We start from the raw sequence: 17,404 nt of genomic DNA on the forward strand, positions 1-17,404 counted from the left end.
CAAGTGGTTTACATGAAGAGCTGAGCTTAGCTTGCTTGCTCCCCAGATCCAACGGCTTTTGTTGTAGTTGTTGTAGTTGCTTCTTCCCTCCCAAACGATTAGTGTCCATGTATAATAGCCCATTCATCCATCCAGTACCAATGCCATTCAGTTTACCTCCCCATAACCTGTCCTGCTAATATCCATTTCTTTCTTTACTCGCCCTTGAGCTTGTCCTGCTTCACAGTGAAAGCCATCTTGAGGAACTCCTGCTCCTCCTTGGTGTGCACCTGCTTGAGACCGGTAGCCACCGACGCGCTGGGGTTGCGGCCGGCGTACATGACGTGCTTGCGGTTGTGGTGCTCAGTGTTGTTGAGCAGGGTCTCAATGCGAGGCTGAGTGAAGCTCCAAGCACCGGCGTTGAGAGGCTCCTCCTGGGCCCAGACGATGGTCTTGGCGTTGGGGTACTGGTCAAGGTTCTCCTTGAGCTGTTGCCAGGGGAAGGGGTTCAGCTGCTCAATGCGGGTGAAGGCGACGTTGTCGATGTTGTTCTCGGCACGGTACTTGTGGAGAGCGGCCCAGACCTGACCACTGCAGAGAATGACTCGGTCAATCTCCTCACGAGGCTTGAGAACGCCAGTCTCGTGCTCAGGGTCGGGGATGATCCACTGGAAGCCAGCGTTCTCGCCAGTGAACTCCTCGATGTCGCTGCGGGCCAGAGGGTGTCGGAGCAGGGACTTGGAGAAGAAGATGATGAGAGCTAATCAGAGTCAGTATACGTCGTAGATAGGTAAGGAATGGGTCAACTCACGCTTTCGGTACTGTCGGTGCATCTGTCGGCGAAGAATGTGGAACAGGTTGGCGGGAGAGGTCATGTAGGCAATCTGCATGTTGCAGTCCTGGTGCTGGCGCACGAGCTTCTCGCCAGTAGGGAACTCTCGGGGATCCTCGTTGCTGAGCTGGAGGTATCGCTCGAGACGACCGGAAGAGTGCTCAGGGCCCTGACCGTCATAACCGTGGGGTAGAGACATGACGAGACCAGTTCGCTGCATCCACTTGACCTCACCAGAGGCGATGAACTGGTCAATGATGCACTGAGCGTTGTTGGCAAAGTCACCGAACTGGGCCTCCCACATGACGAGGGCATGGGGAGACGACAGAGAGTAACCGTACTCGAAGCCAAGAGCACCGAACTCACTCAGGGACGAGTTGGAGATGACGAACTTGCCCTGGTCCTGGCTCAGGTGCTGGAGGGGAGTGTAGGTGTCCTCGGTCTCCTGGTCGTGGAACACAGCGTGGCGCTGAGAAAAGGTACCACGCTCGACATCCTGACCGGAGACACGGACATGGTAACCCTCAGTGACGAGAGAACCAAAGGCCAGAGCCTCAGCAGTGGACATGTCGATGTTCTTACCCTCAACAACAGACTTGGTTCGGTTGGTGAGAATTCGCTTCAGGTTGCGGTGAACCTGGAAGCCCTCGGGAACGCTTCCAATAGCCTCACCAATGTGCTCCAGAGTCTGGGGCTTGACGGCAGTCTCGTTGGTGGCGAGGACCTCGGTGGCAAGCTCCTTGGGAGACTTGAAGCCGTTCCAGGCAGAGGTGGTCCACTCCTTGGAGGTGGGAGTGTAGTCCTTGGACTTAGTGAAGCTCTCCTCGAGCATGCCCCAAACCCACTGCTTGTGCTCATCAATGTCCTCCTTGGTGAAGGAACCCTCCTCGATCAGCTTGTTGACATAGATGTCGATTTGGGGCTCCTTGCCGGTGATGCGCTTGTACATGAGAGGCTGGGTGAAGGAAGGCTGATCGGTCTCGTTGTGGCCGTGCTTTCGGTAGCAGTTGAGGTCGATGACGACATCGTGCTGGAACTCGGCGCGCCAATCGGCGGCAAGCTGGCAGACGAAGTTGACAGCCTCGACATCATCGGCGTTGACGTGGAAGACGGGGGCATCGATGGCCTTGGCGATATCCGTACAGTAGGCGGTAGAGCGGGCGAATCGAGGATCGGTGGTGAAACCAATCTGGTTGTTGACGACGAGGTGGATGGTACCGCCGGTGGAGAAGGCGGGGAGAGAGTGGAAGCCGAGACACTCGTAGACGATACCCTGAGCAGCAAAAGCAGCATCACCGTGGAGCAGAACGCTCATGGCGGTGCGGTGAGTCGACTCGTCGTTGTTGTAGTGCTGGATGGCGCGGGTCTTGCCCAGGACGACGGGGTCCTCAGCCTCCAGATGCGAAGGGTTGGCGACCAGAGAGAGCTGGACACGCTTGCCAGAGGGAGTAGGTCGCTCGAAGTTCATACCGAGATGGTACTTGACATCACCGGAGCCCTCATCCTCGGCACCTGTCGTACCAGCGAACTCGCTGAAGATGGACTCGTTGGGTTTCCGGACGACGTTGGAGAGAACGTTGAGACGACCACGGTGGGGCATACCAATGACAATATCCTTCACACCATAGTCGACGCTGCGGTCAATCAGAGCCTTCATACCGGGAACAAGGGTTTCGCAACCCTCGAGACCGAATCGCTTGTCGTTGGGGTACTTGGTGGCCAGGAAAGACTCGAAGCTGGAACTCCAGATGAGACGGTCCAGAACACGGCGCTTCTCGTCAACCGAGTACTTGAAAGGGGTAGGGACCTCGAGACGCTCGCGAAGCCAGTCGCACTTCTCACGGTCAGGAATGTGGATGAACTCGACACCGAAGGAGCCGCAGTAGATTCTCTCGCAAGCATCAACGATCTCGCGGAGGGTCATCTTCTCGCGACCGTCGCGCTTGAAGCGAGGCAGGATACCAGGGCCAAGGGTGTACTCGGTGTCAAGATCCTTCTCGGTGAATTGGTAGTGCTCGAGGGTCAGCTCCTTGGGCTTGATGTTGGCAAAGCCCTTGGCGTCATTGGTACCTCGAATGCCGAGGGGATCGATCTTTGCGGTGTGGTGACCACGGGCCTGGTAGGCGCGGACGAGAAGCTGGACCTTGAGATGGTTGGTGACATCGGAGCCAGCCTCGAGGCCGCCAGAGAGACGGGGAACACCACCGGTCATGTTAGGGACCAGGTTAGGAGGAGGCTGGAAGGCCTGGGAGATGGGCATCTCGCCGCTCTCCATGTTCTTGAAGTAGATCTGCCAAGAGACGTGGACGCTCTCAGGGTCCTGTCTCCACTGCATGTACATCTCGTCGATGTAGCTGGCGGTGCTCCCGGAGAGGAAGTTATCGTTGGGGTCGGGAGGCGACGAGGTGGCGCTGGTCGCATAGCCGCGACGAGCAGCGAGGGCCAGAGGCCGGCGGGAGGCAGCAAGCTTCCATGATGAAGTGCGAGCCGAGACGGTCGAGATGGAGGCAGAAGACGAGGCAGCGGAGCATCTAGCACCGCGGAGGAGCTGGGAGCTAGCTCTGCAGAGCGAATTCCTCAACATGATGGGCGAGTAGTGTGGTGGAGGAACGAGGACAGGTCAAGGGGGGCGGGCTGAAGAACTAGAGGGTATCGATGGGAAGCATCCCCCGGCAGCTCTAGATGGCGACACAAAGGAACGGCGGAGTAAGTCGTTGCGGACGGTTAGTTCCCAGCTCAGACGGGAGAGAGGAATTGGAGGGGGAGTAGAGAGGATAGTGCGGGAGGAGGAGTATATCAGGAACGAACAGAGAAACAGGAACAGGAATGAAACTGGAAGGACCCAGCGGGAGAAGAAATTGTGACCACCGAGACGAGACCGACTGGAGCTCACTGCTGGCCTTTGATGTCCTGCTGCTTGGAAAAATACGATGACGCCCCCGGCAAACCCGGTTCTGGCCGTGAGGGAGCCAGGCGCTGATTGGCTAGAGGCAGCCGTGACCGAGAAAAGCAGTGCGGATCTGGAGGGAGGCGCACGGCGCGGCCCAGCCTCTTGCAGCAGGGTTTGCAGGGGTTTACAGCGCGGCAAGTCACTCGGTCTTTGACCTCCGGGGTGAGATGCCGCACAGTGTTTTGGAGGTGACCGTGGGCAGCGGTGACCGCTATCATTGGGGGAGCCCACTCGCATTTTCGGGGCATTTGGGGGTCTGGCTCGGGGGTTGAGGTGTGTTTACCGAGGATCACCGCGCCCTGGACGTTGCTTGGCCGTGACCGTACCGATCTCCGGACACACTGTACCGTCATGACGTCCGTCTACCCGGCTCGTCGCCAAGGCTGTGCGTGTGTATTTCCCCGCGATTTGAGGGCGCAGCTGGGGGGTTTCTTTGCAGGATCAAACGGATCATGGCTGAAGGATCGTGTCCTCGTAGGCTGCGAGTAGCCGAAGAGTGGCCTGTCATTGCGGTAATCTGGAAAGGAGAGCACCATGCTCGCACGGTCTCCTTTAGGTAGGGTACAGATATGGGAGGTGTCAGGCGCATCGGGGCGCACGGGAAACAACCAAGATTGCGGAGTAACCATCGTGAAGTTTTACGTGGATTAAACAGGGTCAATAGCCGACGCCACAAGGTCAGCGACTCGGTGTCGGGTGGGACGTGCATTCCAGGTTTTTTAGTGGGAGGGTTTGCAGGTCAGGGGAAGGGTCAGCCACGGGTGGGCGAGCAATTGAAAATCCACCAGCCACAGTTGGAGTAACTGCCAGGTGTGCCTGGCGGTTCCTCGGTGAGGGTGAGGTGAAGAGGCTGTCAATAGCCATCGAGACATTCATCTGTGAAAAGATGAGACGCCATAGAATAAATGGCTCAAGTTCCTGATAACTATCCAACCACGCATTTCCCAATAACCCTCGCCATTATCCCTCATTTCCCACCTTGCTGACCTGCGGTGTATTCTTTCATCTTTTCAGGTCAGGCAGGCCCTGCAGGTTGGAGTCGGCTTTGCAGCAGGTGCCAACGTCAGGCGGCGGCTCCACTTACCACTTCCACGGGCACCAACTTTTTCAGGCCCCACTCTAGTGCAGCAGCGCAAGGCTACGTACTTTACGGATAATATTCTCGAAGCTTTGGGGGAAGCGGAAGCTGAAGCCTTGACGACGACATCCAATCTATCTCAAGCTGCCAAGAGCGAGTAAGCAAGCAAGCAGGAGAGAATCCAGGTCTCAGACAGCCTCATCAGAGACAAGCTGTATCAGACACTCACGTGAACCAAGTCGCTATCGTCGCCAACAAAGGCCACCTGCTCATCGGCTGCTTTTCCAGCCTTCTGCCTGGAGATCACTTCAACGACATCTGCGAACCCATCCATCCCAAGAGCTTCTGAGGCGGAATCTCACCGTAGAACTCCACGACGCGAGTCCCCTCAGGGGGTCGAGTTCCCGTGCATTTACTCGTAGCCGCGTCGAGCTCGTCGCGTCATCATCGCCTCCATCATGGCCATCCCCGCTGGCCGCACCCTCTTCAAGAAGAAGGATGGCATCCTGACACTCACCAGTGACCATCAGTTTGTCACCTGGACTCCAAACTCCGGCGGCCCTCCCACCGTCTCTCTCTCCGTTTCCAACATCACCAGTGAGTCAGGATAGCCTGCGCGAACGCGCTTTCTCTCACTAACGTCGGTCCCAGACCTTCAGCAGACCCCAGACACCTCGGCAAAGGTGATGCTCAAGGTCTTTGAAAAGACTTCTGAGAGTGCCGACCCTGCTACATATCTCTTCCACTTCAACACCCCAGAGGCCAAAGCAGAGGCCAAAGCTGTAAAGGACCTCTTGTCAAGCCTGTTGGCTGCTTCTCGCACCAACGATGCCGGCGTACCAAAGCCATCTGCCCCTGGCACAGGCGGCTCTTCAACCCCAACAGCAAATGGAAACGCGGGTAGCGGCTCAGCATCCATGGCTTTTGCCAGTGCTGTCAACTCGCAACCTACCTCTCTTCGCTGGTTTGATGATGCTCACTTGAAGAACGACATCGAACTACAACGGTCCCTCATGTCAAAGGACACAAGCCTTAACCAGACCTATATGGAGGCCATGCAAACCAAACCTGATTCTATCTCGGGAGCTGCTTTCAACGCCCAGTTCTGGTCAACGCGGACAAACCTTCTCCGAGCTCATGCTATCGAGACCAACCAGAAGAAGGGTGCCTACAATGTTCTCTCGACAGTGAAGCCCAAGACTGTTGATGGAGAGCTCAAGCTCAATATTAGTGTTGAGCAGGTTCAGATGATCTTCGCCCAACATCCTTTAATCAAGCGCGTCTACAACGAGAATGTGCCTCGGCTTTCAGAGGCCGAGTTCTGGTCTCGGTTCTTCCTCAGCAGACTCTCCAAGAAGCTACGGGGCGAGCGAGTCACTGAGAATGATCCCAATGATCCCCTCTTCGACAAGTACGACCCTAGCGAAAATACGGTAGCTGTGCAGAGCAAGATCATGGCACAACAGGTTCCCCACATCATCGACATCGAAGCCAACGAGGAGAACCAGGGCGGTTTCAAGAGCGGGAATGCCAAGGATATTGAGATGCGTCCTAGAACCAACGTTCCCATTGTAAAGACCCTCAACAGCCTCAGCGAGAAGATCATGGCCAACGTCGCCCCATCTGACGCCAATGCCGAGGATGTCAGTGGAGCTTACGACACTTATAACCAGCTTGCACTCCGCGATCTCAAGGGGGATGCTAAGGAGCATCGCATCATGCTCAATGTCAAGGAGCAGAACAAGTTCTTCTCCAAACATGAAACAGCGCCCTCGTCCAATGCCCGCTTGTTTGAAAAGCAGGCCCCCAGCGATGTGCTCTTCGAGATTCAGGGCGATCTCGAAACCCTCGAGGGCGACGGTGCAGGAGGCATCAATCTCCAGGCAGCCATTGGCTTTGATGAACAGAGCGATAGCGACGATGATGCTCCCAAGCGTGCTCACGTTGGTTCACGGTCCGCTCTGAAAGCTGCGGACAAGGACGTCATGAAGGGTGTTCGTCAGCAACGTGCCCAAAAGTATGGACACGACTCTGATGCCCTTACACCCATGGGCCTTCCTGCTGAACTTGCTCGGAAGTGCAGCCTTACTCATGCCACAACCATCGAGTTCCTTCACCAGTTCTGGAACGCTTTCCTCTCGGGAGACCCGGATCGTGCTGCTGAACTGCAGTACCTCGCCGAGTCACTGAGCCGCTCCATCGCACGCATCAACGCTGTCGCAGACGAGGCCGACAAGGAGCGAGAGGAAATCATCCGTACCCGCAAGAAGGAGATCCGTGATCACTTTGAGCGTACGGGAAAGAAGATCCGCTGGAAGGCGGACAGGGTGGGCGGTGGCCGTCCAGCCGTCATGGCACTGATGCAGCCGACTATTGATGCGTTGGAGAAGGCTCAGGCGGATTACCAGAGGGCCCTCGCTGCAGAGGGGATCAAGGTATCGACAGAAGCATGAGGCTAGCGGATAGCAGCATGTCATCTACAGTTATTTTGGTAATAAGAGAACAAATATGGCACTAAACTTGGACGGAGCAGGCAATTGTATAATAATAGGTAGTTCAATAAAGAGACCAGCTCAGGCCAGCCCCTACCACAAGTCTTTTGCATCTTTAGACGTTGTTGTCTCTGATATGATATAGTACACTTTTCTTACAGTACAAGTTCCTTTTTGAGCCCATGCTATCTTCAACTCATGCCCAAAAAGATGACCAGAAACAAAGACACCTGAAATGCTTATTTCCATCTGATCAGTTCATCCTCCATGTCTCCCAAAGCTACCCGAGTCTATGATAGTTTAAACGAAAGCTCCCCACGCCGTCCCCTGCAAATGAATACCCATTGAAATAAAAAGGAAAAAAGAAAACCAAGCTCATGTTGAACTTGGTCAAGGACTTCCTCGACGGATGCGCACCTCCTCGGCATCAGCAAACTTCTTCTCAGCACCGACACCAAAGCCCATGGTCTTCTTGGTACCCTTCTTCTTGGCGCCGTACTCCTCGTCAAACTTGCGGATCTGCTTGAGAGACTCCATGTCCTCGCTGATGCTGGCGGGGATCTGCCGCAGAGCCTTGTCAAAGTGCTCCTGGCGCAGAGTGCGCTTCTTGGGGTACTCGTAGGGCTCCGGCCCCGTGTGCCGGGCAGCAGCCTCGTTCTCCTCTTCGACGGCGGCCATGGCGGCTGCCACGCAGGCGTTCTTGAGGTCCGAGCCCGAGTAGTAGGGCGTGCGCTTGGCGAGTTCCTCGAGAGAGACAGATGGGTCGATCTCCTCGCCCTTGAGAAGGATTTTGAGGATGGCGGTGCGGTCAGGCTGAAGGGGGAGGTCGACGAGGAGACGGCGTGGTAGACGTCGAAGGACAGCGTCGTCAAGATCAAAGGGCCGGTTTGTAGCAACCATGATAAAGGCTTCCGTCTCCTCTAGGCCGTCCCACTCCTTGAGGAACTGGTTGATGTGTGAGCGGTGAGATGCGCGAGCACCAAGCATGCTTCGGTTGGCCAAGAGCGAGTCGGCCTCGTCGATGAAGACGACGCAGGGTGAGATCTTCTTGGCCAGAGTGAAGACGGCGTGGATGAGCTTCTCGCTCTCACCCACCCATTTATCGTTGATGGTGGCACCACTTATCTCCAACATGTTTGCACCGCTCTCCTTAGCAACAGCCTTTGCCAGGAGAGTCTTGCCTGTACCAGGGGGGCCATACAAGAGACATCCAGGGATCTTGTCTTGGGCCAGAACACCATATGAGAAGGCATCCGGCCGCACCAGAGCCAATGATGTAAGAAGTTTGAGGGCAGAGATGGTGTCCTTGGGGACATGGACATCGTCAAATGTGGTTCGTAGGTTCTGGCGGTTGATGTGCCCAGAGGATATGCGCTTCTCATACTCATTGAGCTTCATGGATGCCCGGCCGGCTGTTTGTGAGTCTTCGGCCTTCTTCTGTGTCTCTTCAGCGGTGGCCTTGCCTTCCGGCTCTGGATCATCCAGGAACTGTTGTCCAGGCCGTTGCCTTAGGGGTCCCATGAGAAGTCTTTCATACACCCCTCCTGCTGCGGCGCCCTCTGCTTCCTCCTCATGCCGCTTCGCAGCACAGGCAATGTTGTACACTTCGGGCAGAGGGAGGATCGACTTCTTGAGCATCTGAGCGCGTGTGTCGGTGGCACGCATAAAGATCTTCATGTGGTCATTTGAAAAGTCTAGAAGTCGATGACCGCCAAGTGATTTGAGCATCCGATTCACGTTCCGCACATTCTCCACAAACAGATCCGTGTCTTGGAGAGGGAAGGGGTTGTCGGAGACCTGGGAGCCGCCAGATGGTTTGGGCTGCCTTAGCGTGCGGTGCGGCTCAACGTGTCGAGAGATGACAAAGTCTCCGAAGGAGAGTTCTCGAAGAACGCTTTGATACTCATCCGAGGGCTGCTCACTCGAAGATGTTCCAAAGATGGCGACCTTGGTGCCCTGTTGCCAGGCTGCATCCACCAAGCTCCTCAGCCGTGAAATCAGCATCGATCCCTCGAGGGTCATATTGAGCTCCACAAAGTCGTGGATATGAATGAGAAGGGGCTTATCACGAGCCGAGCCGTGCTTCAGCTCGGCAGCTTGTGTGAGTTGATCCAAAATCTTGTCGATCTTTAGGTTCTCCCACTTGTCAAAGGGGTCATAGATACCCGGCTTTATCTTGTGATGTTCATCCTCGTGCTGACCTGCACCTGTACGGATGCTCACGGTGTCTTGGTCATTCTCATCTTCTTCAGCTGCGCGTGATGGGGGCTCTGGGTCTTTATATAGCTTTCCGTTCATCTCAGCAGCGCGGAAGCCCATAGTTGAGAGGGAGCCCCTCGAATACGCCCAGTCTTGCCCGAGATATTCTCCCACCAGTACTGACAGGTCTTGAGCATCTAAGCGGATCAAGTCGGCATCATTAAAGTACGCCGCATGTTCCGCAACTGCTTCTGATATGGCTTGGCCGCTATAGCCAGACATGGAAAGGATAGTGATTTGGCGCTTCAGGTTTCTCGGCTCGGAGTCAGCAGGTGCCGGTGTTGTCAATTCGCGATGGAGGGCGGATCGGATGGAAGAGAAGGTGAGGACGGGTAAGTCAGCAATGGCCTGAGACAAGGAATGGTCTAGTCTCCAGTCGTAGTCGAGGATGCTGTCAATAGCAGTCTGGACAGAGAGGAACTGGTCGCGGAACTCTTGACTGTGGCGGTCAAAGTCCTTGTAGTAATTCCACCACCAAAATGGCCGAGAGGTATATGTATAGTGCGCATGTCGAGCGGGATATAGCGAGTCGGTAAGATGCCACGCCGAGTCGAGGAGCATGTCGTAGACGCGGGTGATGCTTGTGAGCTTGTGAACGAGCTCCTCGGTGTTGTTCGAGTCGATTTCGGGGTTGACAAGCTCGCCGGCCCGGTCTCCAGCCTTTTCTATCAAGGCATCGAGAGTCTTGTCAAAGTACTCCTCGAGCGCCTTGTTAGACTCTTGTACTCTGGGAGTGTTCTCGCTCGGCCGAGGATCGACAAAGATAGACGACGTCTTGGGGTGCTTTGCGTCTTCGGCGAGAGCAATTGGGAGGCTAGGCCTGCGCCAGGCATTGTGAAGAGTCACATTTTCGTCGAGGAACGTCTGGGGAAGCTTGACGGGGGGTAGAGCTGGAGCGGCGTTCTTGCGAGCGATACGATTCTTTAAAGAGCTTGAAGTTCGAAGTCGTGAACGACCTGGCGCTGATTCGGTGCCATTCTGTGGTTGTACATCCTCTCCTTCTACCGTCGATGATTCACCCGCAGGCTTGTCTCCATTGTTTGCGCCGCTGCCACTCCCGCTACCGCTCAGCCAAGTAGACGATGTTTGAAAGGATCGATAGGCGACGCCGAGGATTCGGGACCGCGGGGCTCTGGCGGCGACGGCAGCAGCGGGATGGACAAGGGCGCGAAGCCCTGGCGAGTGCATCCGAGCGGATTACAGTCGTAGGCGACCAGGAGGAGGAAGTTGACAAAGTCCTAGCGAGTAGGAGGCTCTAATCGCAGCGAAGGACCTTTTAACAAATTCTCGAGCATATGATTCTCGCTCGCGGTTGATGGTCGGAGACTTGGCGTTCAGCGGGTTTCGGAGATTATGTAATCGTGGAACTGCAACAACCACAATTGATTGTCTCTGAACGTGTCTTGTAACGTGATGAAGGACCATGCAAGAGCCTGATTTCAATGTCCTTGTTACACTCATTGATTCGTAATGCCCATAGTTGCGGTGAACCGAGTTGGGAAGTGTTGTCTCTTTACACCGCTACCAAACTTGGTTCATGATGGTGCGAGTTCGGAGGCCAGCTACAGGCACCGTTGAATGGCCGTTGTAAGGGTTAGAATGCAACGCCATGGCTGAGACTTTTGCGTGGCCTTCACTTGGTCTTTTACCAATTCTTTCTCAGTTTATTGTTTAAAGGGCTAGCACCAGCATGTTGCGCAAGGCTCTTTTCACATGTCATTGTATACCCTGTCGATTGGCATTGGTTAACCTCGAGACCGTGTATACTCTCTTGGACAGTTGTGTCATACTTGCTGAAAGGCAAAAGAAACTCCAGCATACTCAGTTACATGTAGCAGCCAATCGGGAAACATAACCGGACCCTAAGGAAGATATCAGACGGAAATAGTTGGTTGCTTCACAGACTCGAGAGACTTGGCTGTCCTGCCTGTATCTCAAGAGGTCAACTAGAGTACAACAGTGGCTCTTCAAACCCAGAGTACGTGGCCCTCGTCCAATCCATGACACCAAACAGGCGCCAGCCTCACAATAGGATCTTTTGGTTATGCATCTCACACAAGGTTATTTAAAACACGCTGCTGCGCCTCCCCTCGAAGCCATTCCGCCCCCGTCCCCTGTCATCAGGAACACGAGGGATTCCCCACAAACTGGGCTGAGGGTTGCGTAACGTTCAAGCAGGGCAGTCGTAAGGCTCAGGAGCTTGACCCTGACTCTAAAGCTTGGCTTATTCTAACCGAAGCCCTTTTTCGCTCTTTTCGTGATTTTTGTATTTGTCGTTTGATCCGTCTGTTGCGTAATGCAACGGCGCGGCCACCACCCCTCCTCTCACCCAGGCTGACGCCTCAAGGGAGAGAGGGGGATCTTGGTCTCCATGTGATTGGCTAGACCCTGCGTTATGGTTTTCCTCATGTTCTCGAATTTTGGCTTCTTACTCAACTTCATCTACTTCATTACTCTATATTCTTCAAGGTTTCCCGTCCCTGAACGTTCCTCTGCCCCACGCCCATTGGCCGCTTCAACCCCCGGCTTTCAACGTTCCTCCGGGGTCCGAGCCGCCGCGCTTAAGCCTGCCGATCCCCGACCACCGTCGGATGCGGGCCTTTCTTTGGACTTCGTTATCGTCATCATAGACTCCCATCAGCCGCTCGCCAACGCCCACTCACAGCCCTAGTTCATCGTCTAAGCGTTGCTCGACTAAGGCACGCGGGGGCCGTTGTCGTTTCCTCTGCGCCTTGTCATCAGCCGGGGCACCCCCTGTATCAACCGGGACTCTTTCCCTTTCTCTCTCTCGCATCTGCCTCATATTATTTCATGTGATTGGGACAAACCGAGTGTCGTTACCATATCGCTTCGCTCTTCTCTCCTCAGGCTCTTTCTCGGTCATGATATAGCCCCATCAACCATGGATGCTTCAATCTCAGTCCCGGCTTCTCAAGAAGCTCAGACATCCGAACAATCTCAGTCACAAACTCCGCAGGAGTCAGCAACACAACCGGGGTCCGGGGATAAACCCTATCACTCCAAACGCCCTCACAAAAAGTCTCGGACAGGGTGCAAAAACTGTAAAATGCGAAAAGTGAAATGCGACGAAGCTAGGCCGGTCTGTCGCTCGTGCCGGCTACGCAAGGCTGACTGTGTCTATCCCAACCCTCCAGCCTCATCTTCAATCTCAAGCAATGAACCTCCAACCTCTCCTTCAGCCTCGAGTGTCTCGTCTGTCACTCAGCGTGCTGTGTCGCCGGATGTCGTCTCTATATCATCTGGTGATGACATGGTCGAGGAGACTGGGTCCCTGGTATCACAACCACTCTTCCGTTCTGGTCAAATGGACAATGCCGACATGAAGCTCCTATGGTTCTATACCAGCGCAACTAGTGCTTCATTCTCCATCGATGATGGCCGTTTCAACCCCGTCAGCGAGATCCTCAAGACCCGCATGGTTCAAGTCGCCTTCGAGAATCCCTTCCTCATGGACTCCCTCTTCGCCCTCGCCAGTCTTCACATGCAGAGCCTCAACCAGGAGTGCGATCCTTCCCGCGCCCTCGCGTATCGCGCTCGTTCTTTCGAAGGTTATCGCCGTGCTGTCGAGCAAGCTCGTCCAGAGACATATCCCGCCCTCATCGCCAACTCCCTCCTCCTAACTGCCCTCTCCTCTCAAAACTTCCGAGATGACGACTCGAAAGAGTTGTACATTATCGACTGGATGATTGTCTGGCGCGGCATCGGCCTTGTCATTGACCTCATGGGGGTTGAGAGACTCTTTGACTCTGGTCTCTATGCCCTCTTCTCTCGCCCGCCCATAGACCTCGAAAAGGCCACCGGTGCAATACCCAACAACCTTCTCTTCATGGTTACCTCAATCAAGGCCGACGACCCAGATTTTACTGACATCGACACTTACTATGAGACGCTCAAGTACCTGGGTTCTCTCTATCACAATATGAACGACGGCATCAGTCCCGTCATGCTACTACGCATCATTACCTGGTTCACCTTCGTCCCTCGTCATTTCATCCAACTCGCCCGTGAGCGCCGTCCCCGAGCCCTCGTCATCCTCGCCTACTACTCCGCCTTTCTCAAGCTCACCAAAGTGGTCTGGTGGCTCAAGAACGTTGGCGATCGCTCCTTAAACGACCTTTGCCAGTACCTCGGCCCAGAGTGGCAGCATCTCCTGATAGTGCCGCAGATGGCCCGCCTAGTCGACACAGACATAGGGATTGCAAGAGTACTGTTTGAGAACCCTAACTGGGTGCCTAGCACGCCCAGCAACCTCCGCATAGATCCTACAGCCGCCATTACGTTGCTGGACGACGAGGGGCGGCGAGTTGAGTGGACACCTTCCGAGAAGAAACTTGTTCTCCTAGATCCTAGGAAAGACAACACAATGGATGAGTGGAAAAATGATCCCGAGCTGTGGAAGCCAGCAGATTGAAAGGGTCTACCCAGAGTTGTTGACCTCTGAGGGATGCCCGTATTGGAGCAAGGGGGTGATGGGATGGCGTTACGTCGTGTTCAGGCTATTAGGCGTTTTGGGTTGGCGAGATATAGTAAAAGGGCATCCGTGCTACACCGCAGGTCCCATGGGTGGTGAATCGGTGGTGCGGACATGTGGAATACTTTACAAATGGTTTTTGAATACCCAGGAGGCTCAAGAGGTCTCTCTACCCTTCAAGATAGTTGATGTTGTTACAAATGGAAGAGAAGGCTACGCGCCGTCCCTACTCATCAACCTGCTTGAATCACTTCTATCAACGTTCACTACAAGAGGGTGGGAAATGTACTGCCCATGCAGTCAACACAGTGATGCAACTCCTCGGATGAGATGGTGAGTTCTGGAGTTGCCAAACTTTAGGTAGCAACGATCCCTATGTCGCAAGACTAACTATCCCATGAGCTGGCAAAAACCTCCGCGCCGGTCACGACAGGGGGTCTAAGTCAATCAGATCCCTTCCTCAGCGAGATACTTTGATCAACACTCAGTCGTGCCTTGACAATAAGTACTCAAAGCATAAGGTTCTAACAGATTCAGTTATACTGACGCATCATCTTTGCGAGAGCAATAACAGTGGGGCGAGGTACAAAACGGAGGTTTTTGCCAACTCATGGGATAACTAGCTCAAATCTTGGTTTACAAATATGCTGGGATAAATTGGATATATGACTGCATCTCTTACGTTGAGGAACGCTTATAAGAAATGATATATTAAAGGGATATCCGCTTGGATGTAGAGGCGGACAAATGGCCCCGTCTATAACAAACTCTCACTCAAGGGTAAGAGCAACAATTCATTTCTCGCGTCAACCAACTGTCAGACTTGACATATTAGGAGAACAACCTGAGCAAGACAATAGTACTAGGAGTTGAGACGATAGAACAGTTGTGAGGCAGATATATGAATAGGAAAATGGCACAATACTTCACGAGATATTGGGACTATCACGTCAAAAAAGAAAGCTTGATATGGCTACAAGAGGAATTTTGTTGATTTCTTGGTACACAGCTCACAAAAGAGACTTGATGGAGCTTATGAGAAACCTCCCCGGGCCTTGTTCCTCTTCTCTATACATAGGCCCGATTTCTCTCTCCTCCCGTCTCCCGCGGCATTAACTCTCAATACTCAAGCCCCTTAGTTGTTCTCCAGCTCAGCCAGAATCTTCTCACCCTTGGCCTTGGCCGAGGCGAAGTCACCGACCATGTAGAAGGCACCCTCGGGAAGGCTGTCGCCCTCACCGTTAAGGATGGCCTTGAAGGAGTTGATGGTCTCCTTGAGGTCGACCAGAGCACCCTCAATACCAGTGAAAACCTGGGCGACAGTGAAGGGCTGGCTCAGGAAACGCTGGATCTTACGGGCACGCTCGACGGTAAGCTTGTCAGCCTCCGACAACTCGTCCATACCAAGAATGGCAATGATATCCTGGAGAGACTTGTACTCCTGGAGGATCTGCTGGACGCGGGTAGCGGTGTCGTAGTGCTCCTGACCGACAACTCGGGGGTCGAGCATACGGGACTTGGAGTCGAGAGGGTCGACAGCGGGGTAGATACCCAACTCGGAGATACCACGGGACAAGACAGTGGTGGCGTCCAAGTGAGCGAAGGTGGTGGCGGGGGCAGGATCAGTCAAATCGTCAGCAGGGACGTAGACGGCCTGGACGGAAGTAATGGAACCCTTCTTGGTGGTGGTGATACGCTCCTGCATACCACCCATGTCGACGGCAAGAGTGGGCTGGTAACCGACGGCAGAGGGGATACGACCCAGAAGGGCAGACACCTCGGAACCGGCCTGGGTGAATCGGAAAATGTTGTCAATGAAGAGCAGCACTGGGAATGGTCAGTATCAAGTCTGGCTGTTTGGCTCTCGAAATAACTCACCATCCTGACCCTCCTCGTCTCGGAAGTACTCGGCAATGGTCAAACCAGTAAGGGCGACACGGGCACGGGCACCTGGGGGCTCGTTCATCTGACCGAAGACCAGGGCGACCTTAGAGTCACCGTCGAGCTGAATGACGGAGGTCTCCTGCATTTCGTGGTACAGATCGTTACCCTCACGGGTTCGCTCACCGACACCGGTGAAGACGGAGTAACCACCGTGAGCCTTGGCGATGTTGTTGATGAGCTCCTGAATGAACACAGTCTTGCCGACACCGGCACCACCGAAGAGACCAATCTTTCCACCACGGGCGTAGGGGGCAAGAAGATCGACGACCTTGATACCAGTGACGAGAATCTCAGCGGAAGTGGACTGCTCGACGAACTCGGGGGCTTCTTGGTGAATGGGCAGGCGCTTGTCAGACTTGATGGGACCACGCTCGTCAATGGGGTCACCAGTGACGTTCATGATACGGCCGAGGGTCTGGGGACCGACGGGGATGGTGATGGGAGCACCGGTGTCGACAGCGGGAGCACCTCGGACGAGACCCTCGGTACCGTCCATGGCAATGCATCGGACGACGTTCTCACCAAGATGTTGCTGCTGGCTGTTAGAATTGATAGGCCAGACGAGGCAATTGAGTTGATACATACGGAAACCTCGAGCACGAGCTTCTGGCCATTGTTCTGAGTCTCAAGAGAGTTGAGAATGGCGGGGAGCTTAGCGCCATCGAACTTGACTGCAAACTAGTCAGTAAGGTGTTTGCCGGGTCGAGGCAGGCTGGCAGAGAGCCTGTCGTGGATGATTGACTGACCGTCGACGACGGCACCGATGACCTGCGGGCAGTCGGGTTAGCATGGGGTTTGATGGAATTTGAGTATAGCCGGGCGACCGGAATCGGGGACGAGCTCGAACTCACCTGGTGAATCTTGCCGGTGCCAACGCTGGCAGTGCTCGCCCATCGGCTGCTGATGGGGAGTCGGAAAGAGGCAGGTCGGAGGGCACGTCGAGGGAGGACGGCCGGGCGAGCCGCGCGGGCGAAGGAGGAAATGCCGCTGCCGAGGGAAAAACACGTTGGTCAGCTCAATTGGGCCTCAATTGGAGCGGGAACGTCGTCGAAAACATGTCGACAGTCGTTCTCGGATTCGATACTCACCTCTTGAACATCTTGCCAGATGACAAAGAGCGATCAGAGATGGGAGTGGAGAGAGGTTGGTTGAAGCTGAGGGAGAACTTTTACGGAGGTGAGCAGTTTTGCTCGGGGACGACTTCTCGTCGGTTAGAGCTTTGCGGCAGGTCACGTGTGGCACTAGTCCCGAAATTACTCTCTGCCCCACCTGAGAAGCTGCGATGCCGGCAATTTACCGGGACGACGCGGCGGGATTATTCGCGACCCAGTGGTTGCCTCGTCAGGGAGCCACTCAGAGCCACCCAGCTCCGGACCAG

The 17,404-nt window shown here is 54.7% G+C and overlaps 5 protein-coding genes across 5 annotated transcripts; 2 read left to right on the forward strand and 3 right to left on the reverse strand.

The window, feature by feature from the left end:
* Window positions 1–194: 194 nt before the first annotated feature.
* NCS57_01050700 (Oxoglutarate dehydrogenase) lies at window positions 195–3,395 on the reverse strand (the record flags this gene model as incomplete). Its single annotated transcript, XM_053060252.1, has 2 exons — window positions 195–739; window positions 791–3,395. The coding sequence occupies 2 exons, from the start codon at window positions 3,393–3,395 to the stop codon at window positions 195–197; spliced, it is 3,150 nt and encodes a 1,049-aa protein (XP_052910646.1).
* Window positions 3,396–5,297: 1,902 nt separating this feature from the next.
* NCS57_01050800 (uncharacterized protein) lies at window positions 5,298–7,292 on the forward strand (the record flags this gene model as incomplete). The annotated part of the gene is made up of 2 exons (XM_053060253.1): window positions 5,298–5,436; window positions 5,491–7,292. The coding sequence occupies 2 exons, from the start codon at window positions 5,298–5,300 to the stop codon at window positions 7,290–7,292; spliced, it is 1,941 nt and encodes a 646-aa protein (XP_052910647.1).
* A 429-nt stretch (window positions 7,293–7,721) lies between these two features.
* NCS57_01050900 (uncharacterized protein) lies at window positions 7,722–10,778 on the reverse strand (the record flags this gene model as incomplete). The annotated part of the gene is made up of 1 exon (XM_053060254.1): window positions 7,722–10,778. One exon carries the CDS (start codon window positions 10,776–10,778, stop codon window positions 7,722–7,724), a length of 3,057 nt encoding a protein of 1,018 aa, XP_052910648.1.
* Window positions 10,779–12,492: 1,714 nt separating this feature from the next.
* NCS57_01051000 (Zn(2)-C6 fungal-type domain-containing protein) lies at window positions 12,493–14,022 on the forward strand (the record flags this gene model as incomplete). Its single annotated transcript, XM_053060255.1, has 1 exon — window positions 12,493–14,022. One exon carries the CDS (start codon window positions 12,493–12,495, stop codon window positions 14,020–14,022), a length of 1,530 nt encoding a protein of 509 aa, XP_052910649.1.
* A 1,195-nt stretch (window positions 14,023–15,217) lies between these two features.
* On the reverse strand, window positions 15,218–17,125 carry NCS57_01051100 (ATP synthase subunit beta; the record flags this gene model as incomplete). Its single annotated transcript, XM_053060256.1, has 6 exons — window positions 15,218–15,909; window positions 15,961–16,558; window positions 16,612–16,697; window positions 16,773–16,794; window positions 16,878–17,013; window positions 17,115–17,125. The coding sequence occupies 6 exons, from the start codon at window positions 17,123–17,125 to the stop codon at window positions 15,218–15,220; spliced, it is 1,545 nt and encodes a 514-aa protein (XP_052910650.1).
* Between the last annotated feature and the right edge of the window lie 279 nt (window positions 17,126–17,404).

This window comes from Fusarium keratoplasticum, chromosome 8, assembly GCF_025433545.1.
Source record: "Fusarium keratoplasticum isolate Fu6.1 chromosome 8, whole genome shotgun sequence".
Taxonomy (NCBI): Eukaryota; Fungi; Ascomycota; class Sordariomycetes; order Hypocreales; family Nectriaceae; genus Fusarium; species Fusarium keratoplasticum.